Here is a 15,128-nt window from a genome sequence, read left to right on the forward strand (position 1 = left end):
TTGTCTCTGTTTTTCGTACTTTACATTGAGGCATGAAATAGTCATTTTCTCAGCAGCTACCAAAGTTCATTTGACATTGGATAAGGGTCTCTCTCCCTCCTCCTTATAGTTCAATTAAAATGCTCCCTGCTGCTTTAATTTCCAGGAAACTAAGCTGACTTAATTAGGGCAGATGTCGAAATAATTAACAGGCCTATAGTAGCTAAGCACGCTATTTAAAGCAATACAGCTGTAATTAAATCAAAAGTGTAATCCTTATGAAAGAATCCTACATGTGTGTACAAGTGGAAGCAAATGAAATAACACTCTCAAAAAGATGTCACCACCTGTAAATGTGACCTTCCTATAAAAGAACTGACTTCGATGCTAAAGGTTCTGATTAAAATATCAAAACCTCTGCAACATAAAATATATGTATTTCTTAACATATTCTTTACAAGGTCAACATTCACAGGTCAAGGATATAATAAAGAGAATACCTGTAACAAGAATGTTTAACACCAGAGCGGTTCATTTTCCCAATGTTTGTTAGGTGAGGAATAATATCAAGAGAGATGCTGAGTTTCAAGGAAAGCTTTGCATTTCTCCTTCCCTGAATTTGTCAATCCAAGACAATGACAGGCAGAGAAACTATATGCCTTGGTAACCATAAAACTAACTGATTAGGAAATAAGGCCAAATTAATCCCAGGAAAAATACTGATTTTTATGACACAAAAATAAGCTTTGAAACAGAGCATATGAATAGCTCCTACTAAACGTTAGCAGCTGCCATATTCCCATTTAGCTTTCAAGTTCCACTGACAGCTGAAATACAATGGTCTCTTGGTATGCGCGAGGGATTGGTTCCGGGACCCCAGCGGATTCCAAAATCCGGGGATGCTCAAGTCCCTTATAGTCACTTTGGCAGATGCGGGACCCCCGGATACCACGGAGGGCCGACTGCGTGTGAAATGCAGGCTTTTCCTTGGGTCTGGGCAATCTTTAACAAAATGGGATGGAGAGGCAAAGCCGGGGCGCATATGGATCACTCGGGGTCAAGCCAGAGCACCGCCACCCCACAGTGACCTGGGCAGAACCGAAAGCAGCAGTCCTTCCTAACAGACCCACGCCCCCCGCACCCCCGAGACAGGAAGTCCAGCAAGTCGGGGCCCCGTCCTGCTGAGAAACGCGGAGGGGCGGGAGGGGGCTCTGTCAACGTGGACGAAGCTCGACTGAGGCGCCCTCCGCCGAACCAGTGGCCACGTGCAGCTCGTTTCCCTCGCCGGGGCTCCCGCAAAATGCAGCTTCCAATTACTGCTCACATGTTCAGCAAAGTACCTCCACCTACTCAAATCTTAAACATAGAAACAAGGGGCTACAAAATGGTATTTTAATTTCTGTTAGAACCAAAGCCATCTCGTCTGAGTAAGTCAGTTACAGCAGCACTAGGCACACGAAAAGAACAGTACAATCCCTAACACCTACCAGGCAATTAGCATAAAACGCGACAGAAACCGGTTCTCAGACTCAACACCGGAGAACAGCACCACCCAGTGGCGGTATGAAAAGCTGCATGTGAGGAACTAGAGGCTCCACCCCTGGTGGCCAAAGTGATTTCTCCTCACTGAAACGAAAGACCCCAGTAAAATACCTTCCACCGTGCTGGAAAATCTACAATGCGAGCCTCCTCAGAGTCTATAACAACTAGGCTTAGAGCAAATGGTATTTCATGTTTCCTGAGTAGCTGACGCAAGGTTGCCAGGTAAAATACAGAATGTATGTTTGGTGCACTATTTGAGACATGGTAAAAAAGTACTCACTGTTTATCTAAAATTCAAATTTAACTGGGCATCTTGTATTTTTATTTGCTAAATCTGGCGACTCCTGTTCCAAAGTACCCACTCCTGGAGACCACAGATGCATTTACATAAGTCTTTCAGTCTTTCAAAGAGGCAGTAACAGGCCTGTGGCAAGGAAGCTAGCGATAAACCAGCCGGGTATGCTGCCGCCCCTAGGGTTAGGGTCAGGGTTAGGGTTAGGGTCAGGGTTAAGGTTAGGTATGCTGCTGCCCCCTAGGGTTAGGGTCAGGGTTAGGGTTAGGGTCAGGGTTAAGGTTAGGTATGCTGCCGCCCCCTAGGGTTAGGGTCAGGGTTAGGGTTAGGTATGCTGCCGCCCCTAGGGTTAAGGTCAGGGTTAAGGTTAGGTATGCTGCCGCCCCTAGGGTTAAGGTCAGGGTTAGGGTTAGGTATGCTGCCGCCCCTTGCAATTTGCAGGTAAGACACTCTGTTCCACGATGCAAAAGGCTAATAGGGGAGAGGAAGGGGTAGGGGGGTGCGAAGTGGGGCTCCAGATAGCTGGGTCACGAAATGGGAGCATTAAATATCAGATGTGTGGAGGAGGATGGAAAAAGGATGGGCAATCATGGAAGAGAAGGAGAAAGGGGAACAAACAACCCTTGCCTCCTGACAACTGCACCAGCCTACCGACGGTGCTGCTGCGATTTCCCCTCCTCGTGGCACCTGGTATCAGCGATTGTGAATTGGGGAACGTAAGGCCAGAACAACTTCCTCGTCCGGAAAGCCGCACACCACCGACTGTCCACGTCCAAGCGATCCTTTCTTTGGGAAGGGGTCGTTTAAATGGGTTTGTGTTCCAGTTTTCTCAAACTAAAAACAACTCATTTGTTTCCTAAGCCTATAACTGGCTTTGTTTCACATGTTTTGCTGTCTTTTGGCTCACCCCCTCTCAGAAACCCAGTGCCCACCGAGGCCTCCTTGCTCGCACCTTTGCAGTGAACCGCGATCGCCCCCTCCGTGTTCTCGCAGATATTCAGGAACCTTCGCACGATGTTGTCGCTGGGTGTGCTGCCATCGATGAAGAAGAGGTCGTAGTGCTCGAAGCCGGCATCAGTGAAGCGCTTCGCCTCGTAAATCTTTTTGTTCAGCCTCACGATTGCAGTCACGTTATGCTTTTTGAAATAAGGAAAGTAGGCTTCGGGGGCGTGAAGAGGATAACCTAAAGGAAAGCAGGGGCTGTAAGCAAAAGGCATGCATTTCGTCTTACGTAACCCAGGAACACGAAAACCCTTCACAATAAAGATGATCAATCTCAACAGAGCTTAGGAGGATAGCGCATTTCAGGAGAGAGTAAGGTCGAAGCACGTTCCTAAAAGCAGCAGTCTGAAAAACTGAGAAAAACACCATAGGAGGGAAAAAAAAAAAAAAAAAAAAACCTTTTCTGAGTATTGGAAATAGCTCGTGAACGTTCAAAACCTCAAGCTTTAGGCTTCAAATCCTGGGAGCTCACTCCTCCCAAGCCAAAACAAAGGCATTCCTGAGGCCCTCAGATGCGTACAGTAGGCCTGGAAGGACTCTGTCCTTTTTACTCCTCTTGACAAATACTTTTGAACGGCAGCCTTTTTGCCAGGTGTACAGTTTTAATCTACAGTGCAGCCCCCCACAAGAGAGACTGATAATTAAGCACCTACCATGTACAAGTCACAACTGCATAAATTTCTTTTAATAATTCTCAAAACAACCTATTGAGATAAAAATAGTAAACCCCATGGAACAGTTAAGAAACTAAAAGAGGTTGAGGGATCATTTTTGTAGACATTTTCTTTTTTGAGGAGAACAAGTGGTCGGGCTCTAACCCCCGTTCTACCGTGAGTGGGTCCAGCATCACGTGGAGCTGCAGTCAGCTGGGTTACAGACACATGACCTCGACTTGGCCAATCAACCAAGGTGACCCCTGGGGGCTTTGGCCACTGCAAGCCTTGCCTAGTGGCCCCAGGGTTTAAAAGGACTAATTTCTCAGCCCGTTGACTACCACATCTGTAACCCATTCAGGGCCTACCAGGTGAGGGGATCTCACTCAGAGCTCGTTCATGATGGTGGGCTCCAAGTGGGGCGGGCAGCAGCAGCCAGCAAAGTGAACCAGCAGCTTCTGCACCGTGGCTGTATTTCCTGCTGCCTCGAAGCTTGCAGAGGCTGGTCATTTGCTATTTTCTCTCAGTTGCAAGCCAACTCATATGCCGGGGCTGGGGTGTACATATAACATTTCCCAAGCTACCTTTCCCACTGGGCTCCTGTCCATCTGAAAAGTGGGAGGCACTAAAGCACTGCCGGAGCAACTGGAGGCCAGAGGAGGGAGAAGGGGTGTCTTCTGTTTTCCTGCCAGCATGGCTTCAGCAGCAGAAGAGAGGAACTCCCAGCTTAGTTTGGCACTCCCGGCACCAGCCTGCAGCCCAGCCTCAGGGTCCCCACTCTTCAGGCTCCAAATGCAAGCAGCAGCTCTTCGGAGCTCCCAGCACCTGCCAAGGTCCCAGGTCCTGCTAACCTCACGTGTTCCTTTCTGTCCCTCGTTGCCTTAAAGGCAGTAACTATTTCTTCCTTAATATGCTGGTTTTTTTCAGAGTTGCCCTTTTACTTTTTAGCCTTCTTTCTAACAAATTCTTTATATTGCATTCCCTCTGTCTGAAATAAAGTGGTTTCCATTCCTGCCTGGATCCTGCTGATACATGACCTCCCTTAGATTCTGTTCATTTTCTAAACCTCATTTTCCAGCCTTCGCTTGGAGACTGTGAGCTCCCCAGCATAATTCCAATACCTGCTGCGTGCAACCAAGAGCCCTAACTGGCACCCTTAGCCAAGGTCGCACAAGGGATGAAGGCAGAATTGGCAGGCAGGCCTAACTAATCCACAGCCCAGATACATGATTTTCACAAGCCAGGCTGCTTTTGAGCAAACAGGTAAGACAGAGCTTACTTACAATCCTCTGTGTACAAACAGTGACTTATACACATTTAGAGAAAACAGATCCTTTCCACTTGGAAAAAAATCAAATCTGTTTTCCTAGTTGGTTTGTTTGCTCAAATCATTTTCCAGCCTAAAGGGAAAAAGAACTGTGGTTGGCATAAGGAAACAAGAGCTTTTCTATCATGTAAGGAATGGGAAGGAGAGGGCTTAGGAACACATGGGATGGGACATGGTGTGACAGACTGACAGGCGCTTCTAACCCTGGGTTCCTAGTGATCACTGGCACCTCTGTGATGGCACCTGTCATGAAGCACGCTAATGGTTCTTTTGGTGTCTGTCCCTTCCCTCCTCCACCAAGGCTGTAAGAACTTCTCTTTTCATATATGAATTCCCATCATGAGTAAATGGCATTACAGATAATATACCTAAATCTACTATCAAGAGAAACTGCGTATATCTTTTGAGAAAAGAACACTGAACAGTTATCCAAATATGGTAATAGGGCACTGAAATAATAACAGTCATGGTAATCATAGCACCTAACATTTATTGAGCTCTTACTATGTGCCAGGCACTAAGCTAAGTGTTTCATGTATATCATCTCATTAAACCTTACAATTATCAGTCACTGATGCCTGGGAAAGTGAACTGGCCCATGCACACACTGCTGGGAAGAGACAGAGGCAGCATCTGAACCCTGACAGTCAGATTCTAGGGCCGGTGCTGGGGATGATTTAAGGTAAAATCCAACTCAATTCTATTTGTTAGATCTCCAAAAAACGGGACATTACGTGAACATTAGGGGCTGCACTTCCTAGATTTGTGAGGAAGTTTCTTAAAAATCCTCAAAAGCGTTTCAAATGAGTTATAACCAACAATGACAATATCTTCTGACCTCTGAACAACTGTGTTTTCGATGTATTTGGATGCTTCTGACGGAGGACTGGTTTTAGCAATGTGCACGGAGCTGACCGAGCTTTCATCCGATCCTTACTCCATCTGGCCACTAGATGGTGCCCTGGCATCAGTAAAGCACAGGCAGAGCCCTGGCGCTGACCAAACAATTTCAAAGCAAAGAGAGATTGTAAAATTCATCTCTTCCCAGACCCTCATTTAAAGGAAACTGAAGAACAGCAGAGTCAAATGACTAGTCCACCCATTCATTATTAAAAGTAAAAACTGCAAAATAGGCAGGCAAACGTGGAAAGCAATAAAATATGTTTATCAGGTTCATTAATGATAAAAATGTAATCAGAATATCTGCTACCTAATAAGCACCTATTAATGTGCCCGACACTGTGCAAGGCACTCACTTCCGATAATATCCCTAATCTTCACCAAATGCCTGCAATGTGCATCCTATTTCCCCGTTTGATGATGAGAGAAGTTGAGGAACTCACGAAGCTCACACAGCCAGTTAGGGGCAGAGCCAGACTTCAACCAGCCCAGGCTCTTCACACCAAGCTTCTCTCATTAAATGAGCAGGCTGACGCTTCAAATTGTTTGGATTCCCTGTCTTGAGCTGTCTTTCCCTGTTCTTTCTTTCCTTTTTCTTTCTTTCTTTCTGAAGTAGAGATGAGGACATTGCCACCTAAGAGTTTGGGGGTGTTTTTGGAAATTTTGAAATCCAATTTGTTCTACTGCTATATTATTCATTTCTCAAGTCAAGCTTGTTGAACCAAAAAAGGGGTAGGGCTCCTCTTGTCCCCCCCTGTCAAAACAATGTGAACAAAGATGGCTGAAAGGAACTCCTAGTTGGTCTCTGTTGACAACACACACTTAAGACTGCTATAATGCATTCTGCCAGACCCCAAGATTTTAGGGCTTCCTTTTGCTACATCCTAGCAACAGCTATTTCAGTGCTAACTCCTTAAAAATCTGCCTTTTTCTACTAACAGACCCCTAAAATGACTTTCAGCCACCTCAGAAAATACAGGGGTTTCTCAACTAAAAAAAAAAAAAAAAAATTTCTTAAGTTCAAAAAGAATTTACAAAGTTAAACCCCTTTACAAAACAATATGACACTTCTAGTGAATATCAGATCTTAAAATGGGGATTCCAGTAAAATATCAATATTTTACCAACAACAGCCTTAAATGAAATTATTCTAGACATAAAAACTGGCAAGTATTAGGTAAGCAGCACTTTCACACCTTTTTTTCTCAATGTGAGAGGGCACAGTATATGCATAGAAAAAAAAGATATAGAGAGAATGATATCTTAACAGTGGTTATTTCTAGATTATATAATTACAGGTGACTTTTTATCTAGATTGCTTAAAGTTCTGTAGTGAACATGTTCTTTCTCTGTAGTAAAATAAAAAAGAACACAGAATTTGGAATCAAAGAGACCTGTGTTTGAATCCACACACTGCCACTTTCTGGCTATGTCAACCTGGGCAAGTTAGGTTACCAAGTCTCCATCTTCTCTTCCACAAAATAACTACCACCTGTTCCGGGGGTGTTTCTGATTATTAAATAGATGAGGTGTGCACAAAAGGCTTATTAGCACCACTCCCAGCATATAAGCAAATGGTGGATAATTATTTCCCTATATTGTAATATAGGGCCAAAAATAATCTTTTTAAGACTTTTGACAATTAAGAATTGACACACAAAATACATCCTTTTATCTTGTGATTCTACTTCCAAGAATTTAGAAAAGAAACCAGGGCTGCAAAAAAGATGTATGCACATGTATGCCAACCACTGTAGTTTTTAAAAAGTGAAAAACTGAACAACTTAGATCTCATTCAAAATTTAAATGATTGATTAGTAAAATTATGGCACAGTCATTGAATGCAGTCATGGAAAATTATAATGAAGATCTACATTTATTGCCATGGAAAGGAGTATGTGATATATTAAGTGAAAAAAAGCTGCTATAAGACAGTAATCATGTTATGACTCCATGCTGGTAAAAAAAAAAAGGAATATTTATAAGTCTGTGTGTGTGTGTGTATTCTTTAAGAGAGAATAAAAATATGTGCAAATAAAAAATACAGAGAAGCAGATGGAAAGAAAATTAAAATCCCCAATAATTCCACCACCAACTAGTAAACCTAGAAAACGTGGGTAGAATTATAGGTCACTTTAATGCTGTTTTTATGAGTTCATCTGCATTTTCTTCTTTTAAAAAAAAAATCATGCGTTACCTCTATAAAAATATTTTAAATGGGTTTTTAAAATTACACCCCTCATCTTCTCTTTAAGAAAATTTCATTTAAAAAATGAATCCTATATGGCAAAATTCTTTCAGTTTCACCAAATGAACACCCAACAACAAAGCCACTACTGAAACCATACATCTACTAAGGTTTTCTGGGTCTGAGTCAGATCATTTTGCACAGAAGGCTAAAGGGAGGTTTAATCAATCCTGTCTTGAAAGACCAACAGTGGAAAGCAGTTTCCTCAGGCACTTAACAAGTTATTCCTAACAAACCAACATAACAGGTTAATCAATCAATGTCTGGAGCAAACCGGATTCATGAGCAAATGTGTAAATGAGAAGATCTAATTATGGCTTCAGTACAGAGACATCCTATTTGTTAGGGTAACTCTGTAGACCTGGATTACCCATCCCCAGAGGGGATGATTCAATTCCCATGATTTAAGCAGAGTTCCCTGTGAGATATGTCATAGGTATAAAATGATAAGCACATGTGTGGAAACTCAAAAAAATTATCAAATCTAAATGCATGAATAACCATATACGATGAAACTAGATTTTAGAATAAATACTTACGATGATGATGATGGTTATGAAAGAAGAATAAACCTATAAATCTAGACTAAGGGTTTCAAATTATGTTCCTCCAAGGACTAGTGTTCCAGCTCTAAGACTAGAGAGGGAGCAAAAAAGGAACTATTATGTTCATGGGTGATATTTTTTTAATTTTATGTACTTCTCCCATAAACTATTCTTAAACCTTTGGTGCCTATCATTACTTGTCTTCTGGGAATGTGAGGTTAAAAAAAAATAATTCAGTAAAAAATATATGTTAATGGGAAAACACACATAGCCTATCATGTTTCATTCAAGAGGCTTATATTTTTGTCTTGCTTTTTTTTCCTGAATATGTATGCCCCTGGCTCTACATATACTGCAAGTAAGTAATTTAATTATTGTCAGCTAGAAAGTTGTTCCTAGTTGCCATGATGGAACTAAACAGATCAGTGTAGTGGCAATGTTTAGGAGCCCCACTCTTGGCTGGAGTATCACCAGTTCTGCATATTACTTTGTGAACTTGGGCAAATTTCCTACTCATATGCCTCAGTTTCCTCCTCTGTGAAATAGAGATAATAGTTCCTACATCTCATAGAGTTGTGTGTGCACTAAATGAGATAATGCTGTGATTAGCTAGTAACTAGCACTTAATAGATGACACCTATTGTCACCATCATCGTCATTATTCAACATGGTGTTACCAAAGAATACCTTGAGGTGTAGCACGCCACCACCACCAAATAAATCTGAGAACCACTGATAGAATTCAGCAATCTGCTTATTGTTTTGACCAGTTGGTTTCTCAGATTCTTCTTTGATAATTGGGTCAAGGTAAAGTGAACACTCTATTTATGGCAAACTAAAAATTTGTTAGTTTTAAAACAGTGATTATAGTTCCACTTACTAAACTCTAATATTTAACACACTAATTACTGTTCAATTAGTAATTGAACAATTGAAATACTGTTCAATTTTTTTAATTAATAAATATTCTTTGGAGAATATTACCAATAGAAAGGATTATCTGAGGAAATTAAGAACTCAAGAAGATGAACTGAAATAAATTTTTGGAGGGTAAAGTAAATAAAAACCTACCATTTTCAATTTTGCTTTTTGGATGTGGTCCACTAAATGCTAAAAATTTTCCTGGAACAATCCAGTTGAAGTCACCATTTTCAACTCGCTGGGAGAATTTTGTGAGAAAAGAGAAGAAAAATATTTTATAATTCTTATACAATTTAGGAAACCCTTACAAATATAACTGTTTTTCACTCTATTAGTACTAGACTAGTTGGACATACATGAAGACAAAATAATATAGCTTAAAATAAAAACATGCATCTGATTCTCAAAATGGTTGTGAATTCAATCCGCTTCGAAAAATTTTTATCTAGACTATAAGAAAAGTTTAGAAAACTTTATTCAAAGTGGAGGTACTTTGCTAAAAATAATTTTGTTTCTTGGCCACTCTGCAATGAAATGAAATGAAACAAACATTGCTTGCCCCAGCAAGAAATAATGGGAAATAAGAGAAGACAGAAAATATAAGCACTTTCCATGAACATGGTAAACATACTTTAAACAATGAAAAAGTCTATAAATATCAGGGTCATGATGAACACACCTCCATTTTTTGTTTGTTTTTACAGGTTTCTATCTGTTGTCGCTGCTGATTTTTAGACGGGGAAACAGAAGACAGGAGTGAGGGACAGAGGCTCATCAAACCCTCAGGGTGTACCACAAACTGGAGACTGCCACAGTCTCCTGCAGGAGCTGCAAGCCAAACAGCTACAAGGGTCAGGCAAGAGACATAAATAAAGGCAAATGCTCCTCAGCTCTGGCCAGTTGACCACAGGAAAGCTTGATTGAATATAGCTGATCTTCCAAATGGATGTTCATGTAAAATCTCTCTATATTTGAAATGTTGACTGTTTTAAATTAAGTTTTTTAATACTAGGAAAGCAAATAAAACACGTCTGTGGGCTGACTTTGATCACCAGCTGTCAGCCTCTGGTCCAAACACTCCAGGATCCTCAGAAAAGGCCTGAAGACCAGGCAAGGGGCCAAGCATCCTCCCACTGCTCCATTACCTCCTTCATTTCCTTCCCTTCCTGGTGTGCCTCTGAACCCAGGGAACATTGGGGCAGGGCTGAGGGGACCCAAACTTTGCAGGATATTGGGACACAGCTGTGCAATGCATCACAAAATATATGTATCTCTTCTTCCCTTAAGCATTCTTTAACCCACCCCCAACACCAATCCTACTCCCATCCTCCACCACCAGGCACAGCTTTTAGTCTCCAAGTCTCCCCCCTCTATAGCACTGCATAGATACCTCCCCAGGCAGGGAAGGAAGGCAGTTCTCTTTGCTGGGCCAAGGTTATCCACAGAAAAGGCTCTCTGCTCCACTACATGGCACAGACCTCAATGGTAGGAATCTGTGTCATATACAGAGTCTGCACTCTGCTGTAAGAGTTCATAAGTATTTGTTAAAATAAATTGGAGTAATCCCACCAAGGAAATCTGGAGCCTCTACTTTAATTACTTATACTACCCATTAGATTTGATTTCCACAAAAATCATAACTTGGCTGTATAATTTTCATGTTTAAAATGCAAATGTTTCTTCCCAGTTATAAAAAGTTATAAATGAAACTCTACATGACACCTTGTAAATGTCTGAATTGCATTAATCTAGTCATAATAAACATAAAATCTCCATAATGCCCTAAATAAAATCTTAGAGATGCTGAGTGCTATGATTACACATGCCAAATTAAATCTCAAGCGTAGCTATCTATTTAGAACAATTTGAATAAAGAATTTAACATGCAACTCTTTATGATAAACATTTTCTTGTTTAAATAAGGCAGTCTCAAATTAATGGCCCAATATCCATCTCAAGTAATTCTTAAGCTTAAAACATTATTTAAAAATTCAAAAATAAGGGTATACTCTAATCATGAAAAGGTTAAAACCAATTATTTATGAACAGTAGAAGAAAACAGGTTTCTATGTTCACTATTCCTGTATCCTTGACCACAAAGTTGGCCTAGATAAATATATACATTGTGCTGTGGCTGTTTATTTGGGTTATAGACATCCATTTGGTTAAACAGTAACCTTTTATAATCAATCACATGGAGAGAGGCAATGAACTCACTCACAGAACCAAAAGAATATGTTTGCAAATCTGCCTACTCAAAAAGATAAACATTAGATAATATTGGGTTATAGTCAGTAACTTGGATAAGGTTGATGGAGTAAACAAAAAGATTTATGTCTTAGATCCAAATCTGAAAAAAAATGAATAAGAAAGTTACAGCTTTTAACTGACTAATATAACATAACCTTACTGGTAAGCTTCCAAAATTAATATCTGTGCCTTCTTTCACAGTGGATTATACAAATGTCAATATTTATCAATAATAAAATATTTATGATAACACAAGCTGGTTTTTCTAATTAAATGTGTTTGTGCACAAGTGCGAGTGCACACACACACTTCCAAGAAACCTAGATCAGACAGGAACTTAAGGTACTTTCCAACATTACCACATTTTATAAACAAATGTCTAGGCAAAGATGAGGTGAGAGGATAATTTTACCTCTTCCAATCCAAAGCCTACAACCTACCAAGTACTATGTAGAGAAACTGCAGATGTTCTTCACTACAAGAAAACCCCAAAATGAAAATGTGAATTCTTGAAACTGATACATTTAGGTGTTAATATTCATGTTACTATAAGATCCTTCAGCTTACATAAGACTCACCAGATTTCTTTGGAATAGCTAACTCTCCTGGTGCATTTAAAATAAAATTTGAAAAAAAAAAAAGAAATCAAAGTGTCTTACAAAGTAAAAATAAACTGTATTAAAACTGAAAAAAATTAAAAATTAAATAAAATCTAATTTGACTTGAAAACATGAATTTTTATAACTTCTAATAAATAAATCTGTGCCAGTAAGGCATGCCTCTATTCTAATAGTCACAGAGATATTTTTCAGTTAAAACACTGAAAAACATTTGGCCTTTTTACCACTATGATAAACAGACTGTAAGAGAGAAAAGACAGACCTTCAGGTTGACAATTATTGGATTGGCTCCCTTTATCAACAGATGTGTTTTCTAGGGCAACATGGATAAACAGTTTTGAAGCACAATTCAACATTCATTAAAACATTTGCTTAGCCTTTATTATATATCAACTTGGTGTCACACATAAAATAATAAAAAGCATTCCCTCTATGCCCTTAAGGAGTCTGAAAACAAGTAACAAATAACGTTAATAATAATAGCAGCTAACAGATATACCACGGACTGTCTGCTAGGCACTACTCTATGACATGCAACTCATTTCATCTTTAGGGCAATCCTGTGAGGTAGGTGTTATTACCGTCTCCATTGTACCCATTGCTATAGACTGAATGTTTGTGTCCCCTACAAAATTCATATGTTGAAACCGAATCCCCAGTGTGATGGTATTAGGAAGTGGGCCCTTTGGGAGGGGATTAGGTCATGAAGATGGAGCCCTTATGAATGGGATTAGTGACCTTATAAAAGAAACCCCCAGAGAGCTCCCTCTGTGAGGCCACAGGGAGGACATGGAAGAATTTGGCCATCTATGAACCAGGAAGAGGGCCATCTCCAGACAACAGTTCTGCTGGTGCCTTGATCTTGGACTTCCCAGCCTCCAGAACTGTGAGAAATAAATGTCTATTGTTTAAGCCACACAGTCTATGATATTTTGTTATATCAGCCTGAACTAAGATACCCATTAAAGAAAAAGTTGCATTAAACTTTGATAAATGCTATAATACAAGTACATAAGAGGTTTAATGGTGGCCCAAAGATTATTTTAAAAATAAAGACAGAAAGACAAAGTCTTTTTTATTCATTAAAAAGCACCTTCTTTATATTTCCTTACTTCTGAAACAATAAAATAGCGTTGATAGTATAGTTGTATTACGTAAATGCAAATATGCTGTCATGATTGGCACTTTATGAGCTTAAATCAAAGTAAATATTTGAGGTATTTGGTTTAAATTAAGTTCCCTTGCCATTTGGCTTTAAATAATAGTCAAACTCTAGATTATTACTTAAGATTTGCTTTTGAGAGAAACAGTGTGGTAGAGGGAAAGAGGAGCCCCAGGTGGACGACTGCTTCGCCTCTAAACATAGAAAACATTTAGGGGCCTGCTCTCACAGCCCCACCCAGTGAACACCCCTGCTAATGCAACCGCAGGGAGCAAGAATCTAGTGCACGTGTGCAGGTACCTTTCCAGTGCTCAAGACACGAAGATTTGAGGCCATCAGCACATACATGGTTGTTGAAATTTGGAAACAGTCCCCTCACTCATGGAGAATGTATTTAACCAGAAATCACATGGCCCTAGAGACCAGCACATTTCGGGTGGGCAAGGGAAGAGAAAGGACTTGCAAGGGATCCTGAGACACATGGCCAGAGATGGAAGGAGGAGAAAAGTAAGAGACAGAACTTTTGAAGTTAGGGAGGAAAGTGAGTTTCTAGAATTAGAGAGGGGCCACAGAGTAAATCAAGTAGGAAGAAGACCAAGCACAACAATTCAGTTTGGCTAAGTCTTGCATTAAGCAAGAACAGTTTCCATTGAGTCACAAGAGTAAAGGCCAGACCATAACTTTGACTGACTGAGTGAAAACAGAGTCAAGATTGCTCTCTTAAGAAGTGGAGGTAAAAGAAGGAACAGAGACCAAACAATAATTAAAGAGGAAGGGAAAAACATGGGAAATTTCTTAGACCTCAAAACATTTTATAGATTTAACCAACATAATCTTTGAACCAGCAATGGGTGCACTGTATTTGTAGATGTGGAAACACTGGGTCCAGGAAGGATTGAATCTTGCTTCCTTAAACTTGTGGCCTTTGAGGGGTATAATCAACACTACAGGATAGCTCCAGGGAAATGCTTCTAATAGTTCTTTGAACAGTCAAATCACCATGGGATGCACAGCTCTCTAGTTCCTCCAGGTGTGAGGACATGCCCATATACCTGCATTCTGGAGCTTGCCTGATCCCAGTCTTACGGCAGGAATTCACAATTACAGTGGCAGAAATTCACATTTTTCCAGTTCTATAATTCATGAACAAGTAGAGGGCAAATCAAGCAGAATCCAGGTTACATTACATTCTAATTTGCTGTACAAATTCTAATCCAAAGCAAAGCCTTGAAACATCATACCCTAGATGTTCAATTATTCCTGCTGTTGACCTGAGGTGACACACTGAGAGATAAGAGGCCTAACAAACCTTATTAACTCTCAATGTGTATGCAAAAGGGCAATGTTGGGAGTCTACACCACCTTATCACTTGACAATTTACTTATTAACTGCAATGAAGGATGACATAATCAACCTGGAGACAGTCTCTCCAGTTTAGTAATATTAAACTAAACCGGCCTTACATGCAAGCCCTGGTTGAAGATTACAATATCTAGCAATCTGTGCTGCAAATAACTGGTTGGAAAAAAAACAACAACAACTCACTCTTGCTGCATAGATTGGCTGGTAATGAAAAAAAAAGAAACAGCATTTCAAGAAGTTGTCTACCATAGTCAATACATTTTCCCCCTGGAGTGTTACTACAAAATCAGAATGGATTCTTAACTAATATGTCTTGGTCATTTT

General features: G+C 40.2%; 2 protein-coding genes across 10 annotated transcripts in view; one reads left to right on the forward strand and one right to left on the reverse strand.

Annotated features, from left to right (window-relative positions):
- LOC309656428 (uncharacterized protein) overlaps window positions 1-15,128 on the forward strand; it is a 467,714-nt gene that overhangs the window by 446,735 nt on the left and 5,851 nt on the right. The gene's annotated exons all lie outside the window — the stretch shown is intronic.
- Window positions 1-15,128, reverse strand: part of CDC14A (cell division cycle 14A) — a 171,241-nt gene that overhangs the window by 65,580 nt on the left and 90,533 nt on the right. For all 8 annotated transcript variants that reach the window (XM_082452072.1, XM_082452073.1, XM_082452070.1 and 5 more), the window contains 2 exons: window positions 9,560-9,647; window positions 2,766-2,996 (listed from right to left, as the gene is read on the reverse strand). In XM_082452072.1, the coding sequence (XP_082308198.1) occupies window positions 2,766-2,996; window positions 9,560-9,647 (319 nt within the window). The remainder of the gene's footprint in view (window positions 1-2,765; window positions 2,997-9,559; window positions 9,648-15,128) is intronic.

The sequence above is a fragment of the Balaenoptera physalus genome, assembly GCF_965194825.1.
Source record: "Balaenoptera physalus genome assembly, chromosome: 1".
Taxonomy (NCBI): domain Eukaryota; kingdom Metazoa; phylum Chordata; class Mammalia; order Artiodactyla; family Balaenopteridae; genus Balaenoptera; species Balaenoptera physalus.